This window comes from Mus musculus, chromosome 6 (genome assembly GCF_000001635.26).
Source record: "Mus musculus strain C57BL/6J chromosome 6, GRCm38.p6 C57BL/6J".
NCBI classification, from domain to species: domain Eukaryota; kingdom Metazoa; phylum Chordata; class Mammalia; order Rodentia; family Muridae; genus Mus; species Mus musculus.
The window spans coordinates 34500618-34513863 of record NC_000072.6 but is presented as its reverse complement, the minus strand read 5'-3'; the positions used below and the strand labels follow the sequence as shown (position 1 = coordinate 34513863).

General features: G+C 44.6%; 1 protein-coding gene and 1 long non-coding RNA gene across 6 annotated transcripts in view; one reads left to right on the top strand and one right to left on the bottom strand.

Moving 5' to 3' along the window:
* Positions 1 to 2078: 2078 nt before the first annotated feature.
* Positions 2079 to 3530, top strand: Gm52898. Its single transcript, XR_003956420.1, has 3 exons — positions 2079 to 2221; positions 2325 to 2448; positions 3357 to 3530. It is a non-coding gene; the product is annotated as a predicted gene, 52898 (long non-coding RNA).
* Positions 3531 to 8727: 5197 nt separating this feature from the next.
* Positions 8728 to 13246, bottom strand: part of Bpgm (2,3-bisphosphoglycerate mutase) — a 28781-nt gene continuing 24262 nt past the window's right edge. For all 5 annotated transcript variants that reach the window (NR_156731.1, NM_007563.5, NM_001363708.1 and 2 more), the window contains exon 3: positions 8728 to 9593. Coding sequence is in view for 4 of the 5 variants with exons in the window: in NM_007563.5 (NP_031589.1) it covers positions 9415 to 9593 (179 nt within the window). In the remaining variant the exon portion in view is untranslated. The remainder of the gene's footprint in view (positions 9594 to 13246) is intronic.

Sequence of the window (13246 nt, the reverse complement as noted above, 5' to 3'; positions counted from 1 at the left end):
GCCAAACAGTCTTGATTTTAACAATTATCTCCTTTGAAAATTTAAAATAAACTTTATTATTTTATGTGTGTTCATGACTGTGTGTGTGTGGATGTGTGAATGCATATACACACACTGTGGAGATCAGAGAAGACCTTTGGAAAACAGATTTTCTCCTCCCTTCTTTGTGTAGAGTCCAAGCATTGAACCCAGGTCATGGGGCTTGCAAGCCAGGGGCTTTTACCCCCAGGACCATCTCTCTGGATTCTATTATCTGGTTTTGTTTTGATTTTGCAATGTTAGGGATTGAATGCCCAGACTTATCTTGTTCTTAAGCACTTTTTGTCTTGGAGTTACTGCCTAGATACTATTTCTTCAGCCAAGTGTACGTACAAGCACACATCAAGATCACATAAGGTTTAGAAGGTCTGAACTCTCTTCAGAGAATTTCACCACTTGTTGGCTTTAGTATCTTTTAGTTTTGTTTTGTGGCATTTTGAGACAGGATTTCTCTGGCTGTCCTGGAATCTCTCTGTAGACCAGGCTGGCCTCAAACTCCCAGAGATCCACCTATCTCTGCCTCCCAAATGCTGTTGTTATTTATTATAGAAAAAACTTCAAGTACAGCCTCCGGGACATTTTACGTTCTATCCAAACAATAGAACAGCATTCAGATGTACAGTTCGCTTGGCTAAAACTCTGAAGCATGGAGAAATACTTTGGATAAATAAAAGAACACAGTATGGAATATGAGTTAAGAATGTATCCATGTGAAACATGTATATAGAAATAAATGAAATGGTGCTTACTAGGGCAAAACTTGAGAATTCCTTCTGCTCACAAGATACTTCTATTGTTATATACTCTGTAATTTGAATGACATCATGGCAGGTCTCTGGTTTTATGGCATTATAGCAGCTGCCTGAGGGGAAATCCTCTGAGCTGATTACACATGAGGCCTCCTTTGCTCTCTTATGTACCAGCAGCAAGGGGATCATTTCTGCATAGATGATAAGCAACTAAAGTCTAGACAGGTTAAAGATCAAGGGCTGGTTGTAAGAAAAACCTTAAAAACCAACCCACACTGGAGGGGAATGAACCCTGGGAATTCTTTGTTTTTTGGGTTTGTTTTTGTTTTTTGTTTTTTCGAGACAGGGTTTCTCTGTGTAGCCTTGGCTGTCCTGGAACTCACTTTGTAGACCTCGAACTCAGAAATCTGCTTGCCTCTGCCTCCCAAGTGCTGGGATTAAAGGCGTGTGCCACCACGCCGGCTTTTTTTTTTTTTTTTTTTTTAATCCTGGGAATTCTAAGGGCGCTCTCTCTCTCTCTCTCTCTCTCTCTCTCTCTCTCTCTCTCTCTCTCTGTGTGTGTGTGTGTGTGTGTGTGTGTGTACACACTCTCGAAACTTTTGAATCCAGACATGGATTCATTCACTTCCCTTGCCAGCCAGCCAAAGAGACAAGCAAGCAAACAAGTGAGCTTCTGAGAGCGAACCACGGGGCTGCCTAACTTTTTAGAGTTTTAAAGGAATAATGCTTTCTTGTATAGCGCAAGATTCCTAGCAACATTTAAAATAATTACTATGCATCAATATTTTGCATTCACAAAAGTTTCTCACCCACATCATTTGGTCTGTTTATCTTCATTACAAATGGAAAATTGTTTGGTTTTTTGCCTAATCAGTCCTGAAGGATGAGCAGACAGGAGGCAGCAACTGAGACAGGGAGAGGTGAGTGATGGAGAGGAGAGCCTGGAAGGATACTAACCCTTCTGGGAGTCTGCATGAGCCTCTGTGGAGCAAGACTTGGGAAATGTCACCCTGACACCTGTCTGGAGAAGAGTAAAAGAAGTTGAGGCGAGAGAAGCTGAAGTACCTCTGGGGGAGATGAGGGCTTTAAGAGCAGCAATAGATATGGAGAAGGAATAAAATTGTGAGTAGAGATGACACCACAATTAATCAAGAGAAGACAGGGATGGTGGCCAGGAGGCTGGGTGAACACCCTGATATGGTCAATGATACCAGATAAGTCTCCAGAAACCAGGAAGGACTTGATATTAGTTTATATATTAGATTTAAACCTGCCTCTTTCCCAGGGTGAAGTCCCTTGGGGATCCAGTGCTTCTATTTATGTTTATGGTTATGTAGGCAGAGCTCTCCAGCTACAGGACCACAGGAAGAAATCACACAGAGGAATTCCAGGCCTCCCTGTAGCACATGACCAGTTATAGCAGATTGCTCAAGGTAGGGTTAGAGGCAAATATAGATGCATTTGTGAATAAATACTGACCCCCAGTGTCCATGTGCAGAAATAAAAATTAACAAGCCCTCTTCATGCTGTACATAGGCTCTGCTATCAGAGTCAGGATCCAGGATTCTTCAGAAACAGACAGCAAGTAGCGAGCCTACAGCTAGAGGCTGCTGGGGGAACTCTGGGCACAGTCTGTCAGGACAGATCAATGGCCTCGATTGTGAGTACAGAACTTGTGTTAGCTTCCCCCCTCTAGTGCACTGCTGATATTTGCCAAGGTCCAATCTCAGCTGCTTCTTAATCTTATCAGTGTGAAATAGTAGATTGACTGATAAAAATTCTAGCTTCATCTGACAGCCCACCTAGTTCAATAAGGCTTCCAGTGGAGATTTCCCTCAAGGAGGTGCCAAGTGAGGCAACTGGGCAGATGTTCCCTTCTCAATTGAGTGGCGGACTCTACTACTCCATTCATAGAAACTTCTTAAGTAAATTGGGCAGCAGCTTCTTCGGCTGTGGTGGCTTCTTCTTGAGGAGAGTAGCCATTTAGAATCCTGGCTAAGCACCAGCAGGGTTGCTCGTGAATGGCTCCTTCTTTTGGGGGCTGGTTCTTTGGTACTTTGGATGTACACTGACGTCACATCTCAAGAAAATGAATTCATTTTCGTAAACTCCAGTTTTCAAAGTGAGAATGCTTAGATGTTACAGTTTGGATGTGAAATGCCCCCCTCCCCCAACTTACCTTTGTTAAGATAGGGCTTTGGTGAATAATGACAATACCAATGATTATGCTAACAATGTGGGAAATCTGATGGGGCCCCAACCCAAGACTAAGAACTCCAGGCAACTGATCACTGCCAAGGGAAAATAGGTCCTCTGATTGGTTACACACCAAGTGGTTAGCCTGAAATCAGGTACATGCAGGCCACAGTAAACACGAACTCAACAGGTTGAATTTACATACTTACAAATTATATCTGAATATACTAAATTATTTAAATTAATTAAAAGATACGAAATAAAAAGGAAATCAAGGATTTTTTTTAAAAGATGGGGCTTTGGGGAAGTAAATGAATTGTGAGGATTCTGATCTAAACCGATGAATGCATTGAGGTCTTCATGATATCTCAGCAGGTGACGGTATCTGCCACCAAGCCCAGTGGCCTGTTTGAAGCCTGATAACCCCAGCTTGATTCTTGGAACTCACACCATAAAAGGAGAGAACCCAGTCCCCAATGTTACATGCACCGTGGCACGCATGTATCCCTGTATAAATTTAATAAAAATGTTGAGTACTTCTCAGTCTCTCATTCTATACATTGGTTCACTGTGGGTTTCTCTATTAATAGCCATCTATTGCAAAAAGCAGCTTATTTGATGAGGGCTGATCATCAACCTATGTGCACAAAGTTAAGTACTGAACACTGGGGGTGGGTTAAAACTATGTATACTTGACATACTATTTGTGAGTATGTTCTCCTCAGAACCTATGCTCTACCCAGCCATGGGTTCTTGGATCAGTTAATGGTGCCAGGCATGGGTTACATATTCTAGAGTGGGCCTGGCATCCGGTCAGAAAGTGGTTGGTTACCTTTATAACATTTGTACCAGGGTTGCTCCAGTGGGCATATTTTGCCAGGCAAAATGTTGCTGTAGCTTTCAGGGTTCACAGCTGGGTAAAACTGTTATTTTTTTTCTCACCCCCATAATGAGCATAGCGCCTTATATCACTATGAAAGCTAAGCCAGTGGGAATAAACTTCCAGATCTGAAATAGCTTGACTGCTCTGTGTACTACAGTTAGGCATGTGCGATCTTCCCTTCCTCTCAAGGGTTAAAAATCACAAAAGAGGAGATGGAAAGACCATAAGAGCAGAGGCAATTATTGACTACAAAAAAAAAAAAAAGTGTTTTCTGGCTATGAGAAGGCCTTGGCACACATGAACACACACAGCATCTGGCAGAACACTCTTGGCTTCTGTCGCAGGCAATGAGGTGCCTCCATTTCAGGCCACTGATGCTCAGAGGTCTCGGCACCAGGAATGATGGCTGTTTCCTAGTCAGCTAGATTCAAGCTGACTAGGACACTGAGCTGAGTGACAGAAGGGACATCTGAGAGGTGCCTGATGTAGGGAGTGCAGATTAAATAGAATTTAGGTGCCACAAAGTAGCATCAAGAAGTCACATCACTTCAAGATACTATGGAGAAAAAAATATAAAAATATTTGCATCAGGAAAGAAATGTCATTATTAGTCAACTAAAAGATGTCAGTGTTTATCATATTTCTGATGAGTTACATCAGCAGATAAGCTAGTTTGGTCTGCTACATAGCTGTAGCTTCAAAGGCGAAAAAAGTGACAAGACAATCCAGCTATTGTTATATTTTTTAGTGTGTGTGTGCACATGTGTGTGCACATGTGTGTGCACGTGTGTGTGCACATGTGCCACAGCATGCATGTGGAAGAGAACAGAACTTTGGGGGGCTGGTTCTCTCTGCCAGCCATGCCACCCCCAGACTTAGCAGTAAGCGCCTTTCCTGCCAGAGCTATCTCACCAGCCTGAGTGTATAAGCTATACCCAATTAATAAAGGTTAAGGCTTTCTATCTCCGTTATCTACCGAGGACTGGGTTCACGACAAAAGAGAAAGAACCCAGCTGCCTTCGTCTGCCCACTTCATACAATAAAGCACATTTCAGGACTGAACTCAACACAAAGCTGTATGTATCAAGTGTTTCCTCCTGGCAATTATTTTTACATTTTAGAAAATTGTAGCATTCTGTTCCTCTCTTTAAAATCTATGGTGTCACTGGTTATTCTTAAAATGTCCTATAACCCACTATCAGCATTGTTTTTAAAATTAATTTTCTTAAACTGTTCCAAATTTGTACCTTCAGGCCAACTTTTCTGTCCCATCAGTCTCAGGGAACTTCTCTTTTCTGCTGGTAGAGATGCTTCAGGCTTACCTTGTCCCCGTCTGTTTCAGATCTGGAACCATTACCCTAAATACTCCCAGTTGTGTGTAAAAGGACTTAGGAACGAAGATCAAAGGGCCTCAGATATGCTAAGGATTAGTGGGTTATGGATGCCTGGCCCTTTCAGAGGATCCAAGTTGGCAGGGCTGGTGGCAACAGGGAATATACACATTAAAATATATACCCATGTCCAAACAAATGCCTCCAGTTCAAAACAGTAGCAAAGGGGCCATCTTTGCCGCCTTCTGTCTCATGTCTCTCTTCTTCCATGATGTCATGAGATTTATAATATTGGTAAATTTATTCACCTTCAGTACTAAAAAGTCATTGCAGGGATGGTAATCTCTACAATGCCATCTGGGAGGTAATCACAATGTTCCACACAAATCACACACAGCAAGCTAAGAGGCGTCGCTGCAACATTATCTCTGAACACATTTCATGTTGAAGGGACTCATGTGGTCCTCTAGAAACCACACCTAACAGGCCAAAAGGCCTCTCGACAGCAGTCAGAAATAATACAGACCATCCACAGGTCCAAGCCTGAGTTACAATACCTTGGCAGAGCTGCTTTTGGGTTCTATGGAGCAACCAGGAAGGAACGGACACCAGCAACTTTCACTTTACCTGAGAAGGCCAAGCTCTTTGTCTTGTTTGGATTGAACATGGTCAGTGGGGATGGAGGCAAGAAATGAGGAGCATGGCGGTGGCTGTAAGTGGTCATGGTAGCAATGTGACCACCATGGGAGAACCCTTTATGCTACACTAAAGTTCTTTGTTATAAAAAGATTTTCAGTGTACTGGCAATTTACAATAAACAGTTAGCCCTAACTCAGATAAGAGATTAGGTTGTGGTTTTACTGTGTGTACACAGCAGTGCTGCTGCTCTCTCGTCTGCTTTTAAAACTTTGTCAAGGTAGGAACTTGGGAGATAGCACAAGCGATGAGTCCGACCACAGAACCCATGAAGGAAGGAAGGAAGGAGGAGGGAGGAGGGAGGAGAAGAAGAAAGTGGAGGAGGAGGAGCAGCAGCAGCTGGGTATGGAGGCACACATTTGTTATCCCAGTCCTGGGGAGGTGAGGGACTGGGCAGCCAACCTCGAATGCTTCTTAAGCTCCAAACCATCGAGAGGTCCTTCCTGAAGACGGACACACAGACACACAGAAACTTGTCCAAGTAACATAACACGTTGGGTTCAACTTAACCGTTCTAAGATCTTAAAGACTAAAGAGCTACCCCACCTTGCCTTCTTTATTTCTGTTACTATGTTTACTGCCTACAAAGAGAGGCTAATTTAGTTCATGGTCCTGGAGGCTAGATGGGCCAAAAGCTAGGAGCTGGTGTGGACCTAGATGGTGACAGCAGAGCAGACATGCCAAACTGGAGCCACAACAACACTTCAGGCCTCTCTTAAGATAAAGCATTAATGCCACCATCAGGCCCCACCCCCATGACTTCATTTAATCCTAATTACCTAATGGCCCCACCTCCAAAAAGCATCAACACGGGAAATTGGGGGTTAAGTTTCATTCAACCACAACACTCCTGGATAAATACAACTATCAGTTATAGAATCACTTCAGTTCAACCTTTAATTCTGTCAAATAACTTGCCATTAAAAATTGGATCATTAAACTCGTCTTATTTTTTTATGTTCCATATTTGCCTTGGATTCAGTGGCCACAACTAGATCTCCTGGGAGACAAGGCAGTTTATTGCAACAAATGCACTAAAGGAGCCCAAAATTTGTATCAAGCCAATCACACAAAAGATAAAATCAGAAAATATGACCAGGACCTGCCGTGTTGAGGAAATGGCGGGGTGGTTCTGAGAGAAGGGAACCCTTTTTCCTATGGGGAGCTGAACTTTATGAAGATTATGTGTCGCCACAGACTAAAAATGGCTAAAACTGACAGCGTGGATGAGAAGTCTTCTGTCTTTGGAAGGCTGCTTTCCTTGAGTTCATTTCGTCAACGTCAGGAAGGGACTGAGAAAATACAGACCTATTTTCAGTATATACAGTACCAAGTGCCCATGGGGAAGGTGGCTGCTTGATCTGAAACCTCTGCTAGAATAAACAAATGGCCGACAGGAAGGAAGACCCTGCACTTCAACAAGAGAGGGCAAGGGCCTAAGATGAGAAACAGCTGGCTGATTGGAGGCAAGAATCGCCTTGGGAATAGATCACGATGGTTTTCTTGCACACCAGAAAGCATCCTATCGGAGGGGGCGTCGTCATCTCAATGGCAACATTACTCTCAGTGCTAAAACATTCAATTTCTGGATGGAACGGAACTCTTTTGAAAAGACACGTCTGTAGTGTCGTGGGATGCTCCACTCAGCTGACACAGCGAAGGTGCTGCTGGCTTGGCTTCTGCCTCGTCTTAGCACACTGAACAGAGCAGAGGAGACCTGTCAAGCTGGCCCCAGGGAACCCACAGTGACTTACTCCAGGGACATTTATAGCGAGGCTGTCGTCCTTTGCTTTAGAAGAAAAAAACTGCTCATGTCTGTCCCAGTTTCAGAGAGAGGCCGAGATTAGGATGCAGGTCAGACCCACTTCCAGAAATCCCAGATCCGTGTTACCAAGGCAAAGAGAACTGCTTCACTGGCTGGTCGGGAGGCTGGAGCGCTGCAGCTGTTAACAGTTGGTTTATGTAAGTTTCCCTCCATAAATATTCCTTCTGCTCACAAATATTTCGGTCAAATCGCAAAACCCAGTAAATATCAGAAAGCACTGGCAAAATCGCCTAGAGACGTCTCTAAGATTCCAAATGCTTTCTTTCTTTGTTTATCTCTGTAGCCATCTTTTCTGCCAGTCCCTAAAGATGCTGAATCAAAAACCAAAACCAGCCAGGCATGGTGGCGCATGCCTTTAATCCCAGCACTCAAGAGGCAGAGGCAGGTGGATTTCAGAGTTCAAGGCCAGCCTGGTCTACAAAGTGAGTTCCAGGACAGCCAGGGCTATACAGAGAAACCCTGTCTCAAAAAACCAGATTTAAAAAAAAAAACCAAGCTGGATACCAAGCCGCAGCAATGATTTAGAACTGGTTTCCACCAAAGGCCCGTTTTATTATAAAATGGATACAAGTAAATTAACCCACTCCTGGAAAAAAGCATGAAAAGATGGTAACATCTATCGTAAGTACTATGTCTGCAAAATGTGTGCATGACTGTCACTGGAATATCGAGGACTTGCTTTCAGGGAGGCAACAGCCTAAAGAAACGGCAGCTGTCACACAGCACCTGAACACACTTCACTTCTGCTCACAGCCCACCTAAACTAGGATGTGGACTGTAATCTTTTGTACCTAGCCGAGGAACAGCAGATATACAGCAGACGCTCTCACAGGCTGTCAGCCTGCTCAGGTGAATAAAATCACACGCACCACGGTCAACTTCCCCCAGCCAGCCTTCACTTCAGGGGTGGGTTGTGCTCAACTAATGTAACCTTAGGAGTGCTACAGGAGACGGCGGCCAGGACAAGCTCAGAGGCCCGTCTGAAATTCATCACACACTCGAGGCACCTTGCGCGTGTTGTATGCAGTCACAAAGCTTTATTTTAAACTGTGAAGTCCCCAAAGATTAAAGTTCAAAAGTTAAAAATGAAACAGAAGGATATAAACTGCTACCACTGTGCATACCCTGGTCCTTCTAACTGGCTGAAGTTGGTTTCTACTGACGGCAGACAGGATGGCACTGGGCTAGACATCAAAGGGCCTTGTGCTACTGTGGCGCTCAGATGCCTTCCCTCGGACCCGCCTGTGACTCTGCCATTCGATGCGCCTCTGATCTAAACTGCCCAAGTGCTACCTAGTAGTCTTCTCGAGAAGTATTATTGAATAAAACGGTGACCTGCTCACTGGAATAGCACCTGTCAGTGGTGACTCTGCAATGACTTGTTAAGGATAAACAATTTCATCTCCACTTGTTACTCTCCTGTCTCCAAAACACAAAACCACCCTGGTCAAATCCCCCCGCTGGCTACTACTTTGCAAAGTTAATTCAAACGGGAGGAGCAGAAAAGTTCATTCAGGCTTCAGACAAAGCTCTTCAGCATTCGAAGGTCACGTCTGGGCCACGATAAATTACCTAGTTACCTACACAAACTCTACCACACAGCCTAGACTTAGGGAGAGGGGGCCCGTCGGAGGAGGGGGAGAAGCCCGCTCGGAACACACTGCATGCCACCCCAAACTCGTTCCTGGCCACACTTTATTGTTTGCCTTGTTTCACTTTCCCTTGATCATCCACTTTCTTAATGGCTGCCTGGATGGCCTCCTGGTTGCCCAGGAACTGGTGAGGCCCAACGGCACGCAGGTTCTCATCCAACTCCAGCAGAATCGGAACTCCAGTGGGCAGAGTGATGTTGATAATATCCTCGTCTGAGATACCTGTCGCACAGGAGAGAAGAAACAAGGTGTTAGACAAACTTGGCAGGATGGTCTGTTTAACTGTCGGACTACACATTGAACTTGTCCCATATCAACCGTGGGCCCAAAACCATGAGGGGCCACACCTATCGTTCCAGACACAGACACATAACAGACGAGGGAGACTAGACAGAGTGCTAGGTCTTGGAATTGAACGTTCCTTCTGAGGCGACCTGTTCCTGGCTGTTTCTTATCCAAACCGAAGAAAAGAAAACAGACAACTGTCTTCTGAATGCTAGTCTTAAGATGAGGGTTTTTCATTAAGCACTGAATCTAACTAATTCACTTGATTAGAATGTGGTTAATTTTCCAATACTTAATGGGTTTGAGAGGAAGCACAGCTCAGGGGACTCAGGAAAAAACTTTCCAGGATGCCTATAAACAAGGCCTCTTTCTCCTACTGCCCTTAACATCGCCAGAGGAAGGTGTGTGTGGGGAGGGAAAGAAGGTCACATTTAAAACTTTTTAATATAAGATAATTACAGATAATCCATCTTTGACTACAGGAATAGGGATGGCAGTAGTGGCTGTGGTTGTAAATTTTTATTTTTACAACTGCTTTTAACTTAAACATCTAAAATCCTGGCAACACTCTACAGGATAGTACTTCTCTAGGCACGTAATATGTTATGTGTAAATAACTCATGTATTCACTATTACCACCCTATGGGGAGATGAGCTATCACCTTCTCCAAGTAATGAGGTATGACACAAAGAACTGAAGATTTCACAGGGTATGACAGGGCCTGGATTCAAGTCTGGATACCTGTACCTATGAAAATCCGAGTTCAAAACACAGAGTGAGACCAACACACTGAAAGGCAACTGAAAGTGTACGCATCGTCTACTGTAAGAAGACATGCCACACTTTTCCAGACTTGTAGACTCTAACCATTGGGCTCTCCTCTGCACTAATGGCAAGGAGCTAGGTGCAGTTCTGAGCAGCGGGTAAGCGTTTACCTTCACTTGGCGGTGGCAGAATAAACTATTACTGGTTAGTTATAAATATGCCTTGCTGTTCTAATTAGTCACCAGTCAAAACTGTGTGCACCAGCTGAGAATCTTGGAATCGCTGCCCTGGGTCCTTATTGATGGAGAAGCTCTTTATTCTGATTTCATGTCTTGGGCCAAAAGAGCTACCTATTGATGTCTATGTACAAACTACCCACATATGCACAGCTATGGAACACAGGGGATTCCTAACTTTAGAAAACTGGGTTTCTTCTAAGCATACTGCCCCAGAGCCTCAACATGCTATGCAATGGGTTTTAGGGAAGGGGCCTTCCTGAGCCTCCAACATTCCCGTATCTCAGCTAAGCATTCATAATCGGATATTCATATCCACTCATTCATAAGCTCTCTCTGACCTTGCACTATGGAAGGGCTGTGGGGAGAAGACGTAGCTTAGGTGAGAATGACACAAGAAACAATGCAGAGCGTTGTTCCCTTCCCACCTGTGAATCCTCTTCTAGACAGTTTCCAAACACAACGTAGCCAGCCCACTGCTGAGCCGCATGGGGCCCCTGCCTCACACAGTAATGTCACCCAAGATTGCCACCACAGTCCGAAGCTGGCAAGGACAAAGGCACTCGGCCCAGGCACTGGATGTTCAGCAGACATGACAGCCTTAGATTCTGAGAGCCCTCTGATTCCATCAGTGAGAAAGCTAGCTAGCTGGCTTTGCGGCAGCTACCACATGCCTCCCCTGGAGGAGGGCAGGACAGCTGGCCCCACCGCATGTGGAGCAGAGCCAGAGGACCACTGAGGGCTTGGAATCCACTGCCCCTCACTCCCAAGTCCAGGGAAAGCTCTGGAGGCCCTGGAGCCCAACTCGCTCAAATCCTCGGTAACCAAAGGCCTTTCATGCAAACAGTATTCTCTTGGCAGGCTTTTACCCATAGAGAACTACTTTATTATAAAAGGAGCGAGGACAGTCCCTTTCAGCACCAAAGTCATTCTATTTAATTCTTAGTAGACAAGAAAAGTGAAGAGTGGTTCTCAACCTGGGGGCCATGACCCCTTGGGGATCATGTATCAGATACCCTGCATATCCGATATTTACAATTCATAACTGTAACAAAATTACAGTTATGAAGCAGCAGCAAAAATAATTTTATGGTTGGGGGTCACCACAACATGAGGAACTGTCTTAAGGGGGTCACAGCATTAGGAAGGTTGACAGCCCCTGCCTTAGAGGCACGGGCAACGTGGGGACATTGAGGGATGTTTTTACTCAGCTGCAAGGTAAGGCCCATTCTTTATGTTTCTAATCAGCAAGCACATTGCACACTGAACTGAAAAGAACGATTTATAGATTTATCTAATCCATATATATCTCCTCTACAGAAACCCATTCATAAGTTGATAGCTAGTGAAAAGGTCTATGCATGACTAAAGTCTGACAGGAGACATAGGACTGTGTGCATATCTATCAGCACCTCACAGGCTGCTGCAGACAAGGTCTGCAGCTAGTGACCCTACGTAAGTTCTAGAACACAGGACCTTTAGGAAGACTAAGCATTGCACGTCTAATCAGCCTTGCACTGGAAAACTTAGCCCGGGCAATAAATGAGAAAGTGAACTAACAGCCACCTAGAGTAGACAAGAAGGAGAACTATCTGCAGATGACAAGACCACCACCACCTTCCACACAGGAACACGTAGCATTGACAACTCTAGTGTAAGCAAGTGAGGTCACTCTCAGGCCCCACCATCAGTACAGACACCAACAGGAGAGTGAAATGACTCACACAATCCTAGTCACAGTAGTATCAGAATCAGAATGAATTTTAGCCAAGAAGGGAAACAATGTAAGGGCATATGATTTGAATTATCTCGATTCAAAGAAATCCGACATGTATGACTGGAAGACTTAATATTAAGAGTGTGGCTCAGTCTGTAAAGTGCTTCCCATGCAAGCAAGACCACCTGAGTTTGAATCCCCGACGCCCAGGGAAAATGCTGCAGATGGCAGGATGTGTCCGTGACCTCGGTGCTGGAGGGATGGGGACGAGCTGATCCCCAAGGTCACTGGCTGCCTCAAACTGTCCAGTTCAAGTGCAGTGAGAGACACTGCATCGAAAAATAAGGTGGGGAGCAAAAGAGGAAGACACCACGAGTTGACCTCTGGCTTTTACACACACACACACACACACACACACACACACACACAAGATGTCAATTTTTTTCTAGGTTAATGTATAGGCCCAACATAATCCCTAACAAAATTTCAGCTCTTTTTATAAAAGTTGATACAACCTCAAACCTCACAGAGATCCAAAGCACTCAGGAAAGTGAAGAGAGAGGGTAGTGCCCTTCAGCACCAAAATCACTCTATTTAATCCTTAATAGACAAGAAAGCACCGTGTCAGCTCTCAAAACTTCCTATGGAGCTCTAGACTGCGGAGAGTGCCGTCCTCGCAGATGCTACACAGCTCTCGCAGTAAGGACCGACAACAGATCAGCAGGTGAGAAGTGAGAGCAAAATCAGCCTTCACAGTTTCAATCAACTAATTTCCAACACGTGTACTGAGGCAAGTAAGAGCAAGAGGGGTAACCTTCTCAACAGCACACACACAGGCACACAGGGAGGAGCAAAGTCCTTGAATTAGGAC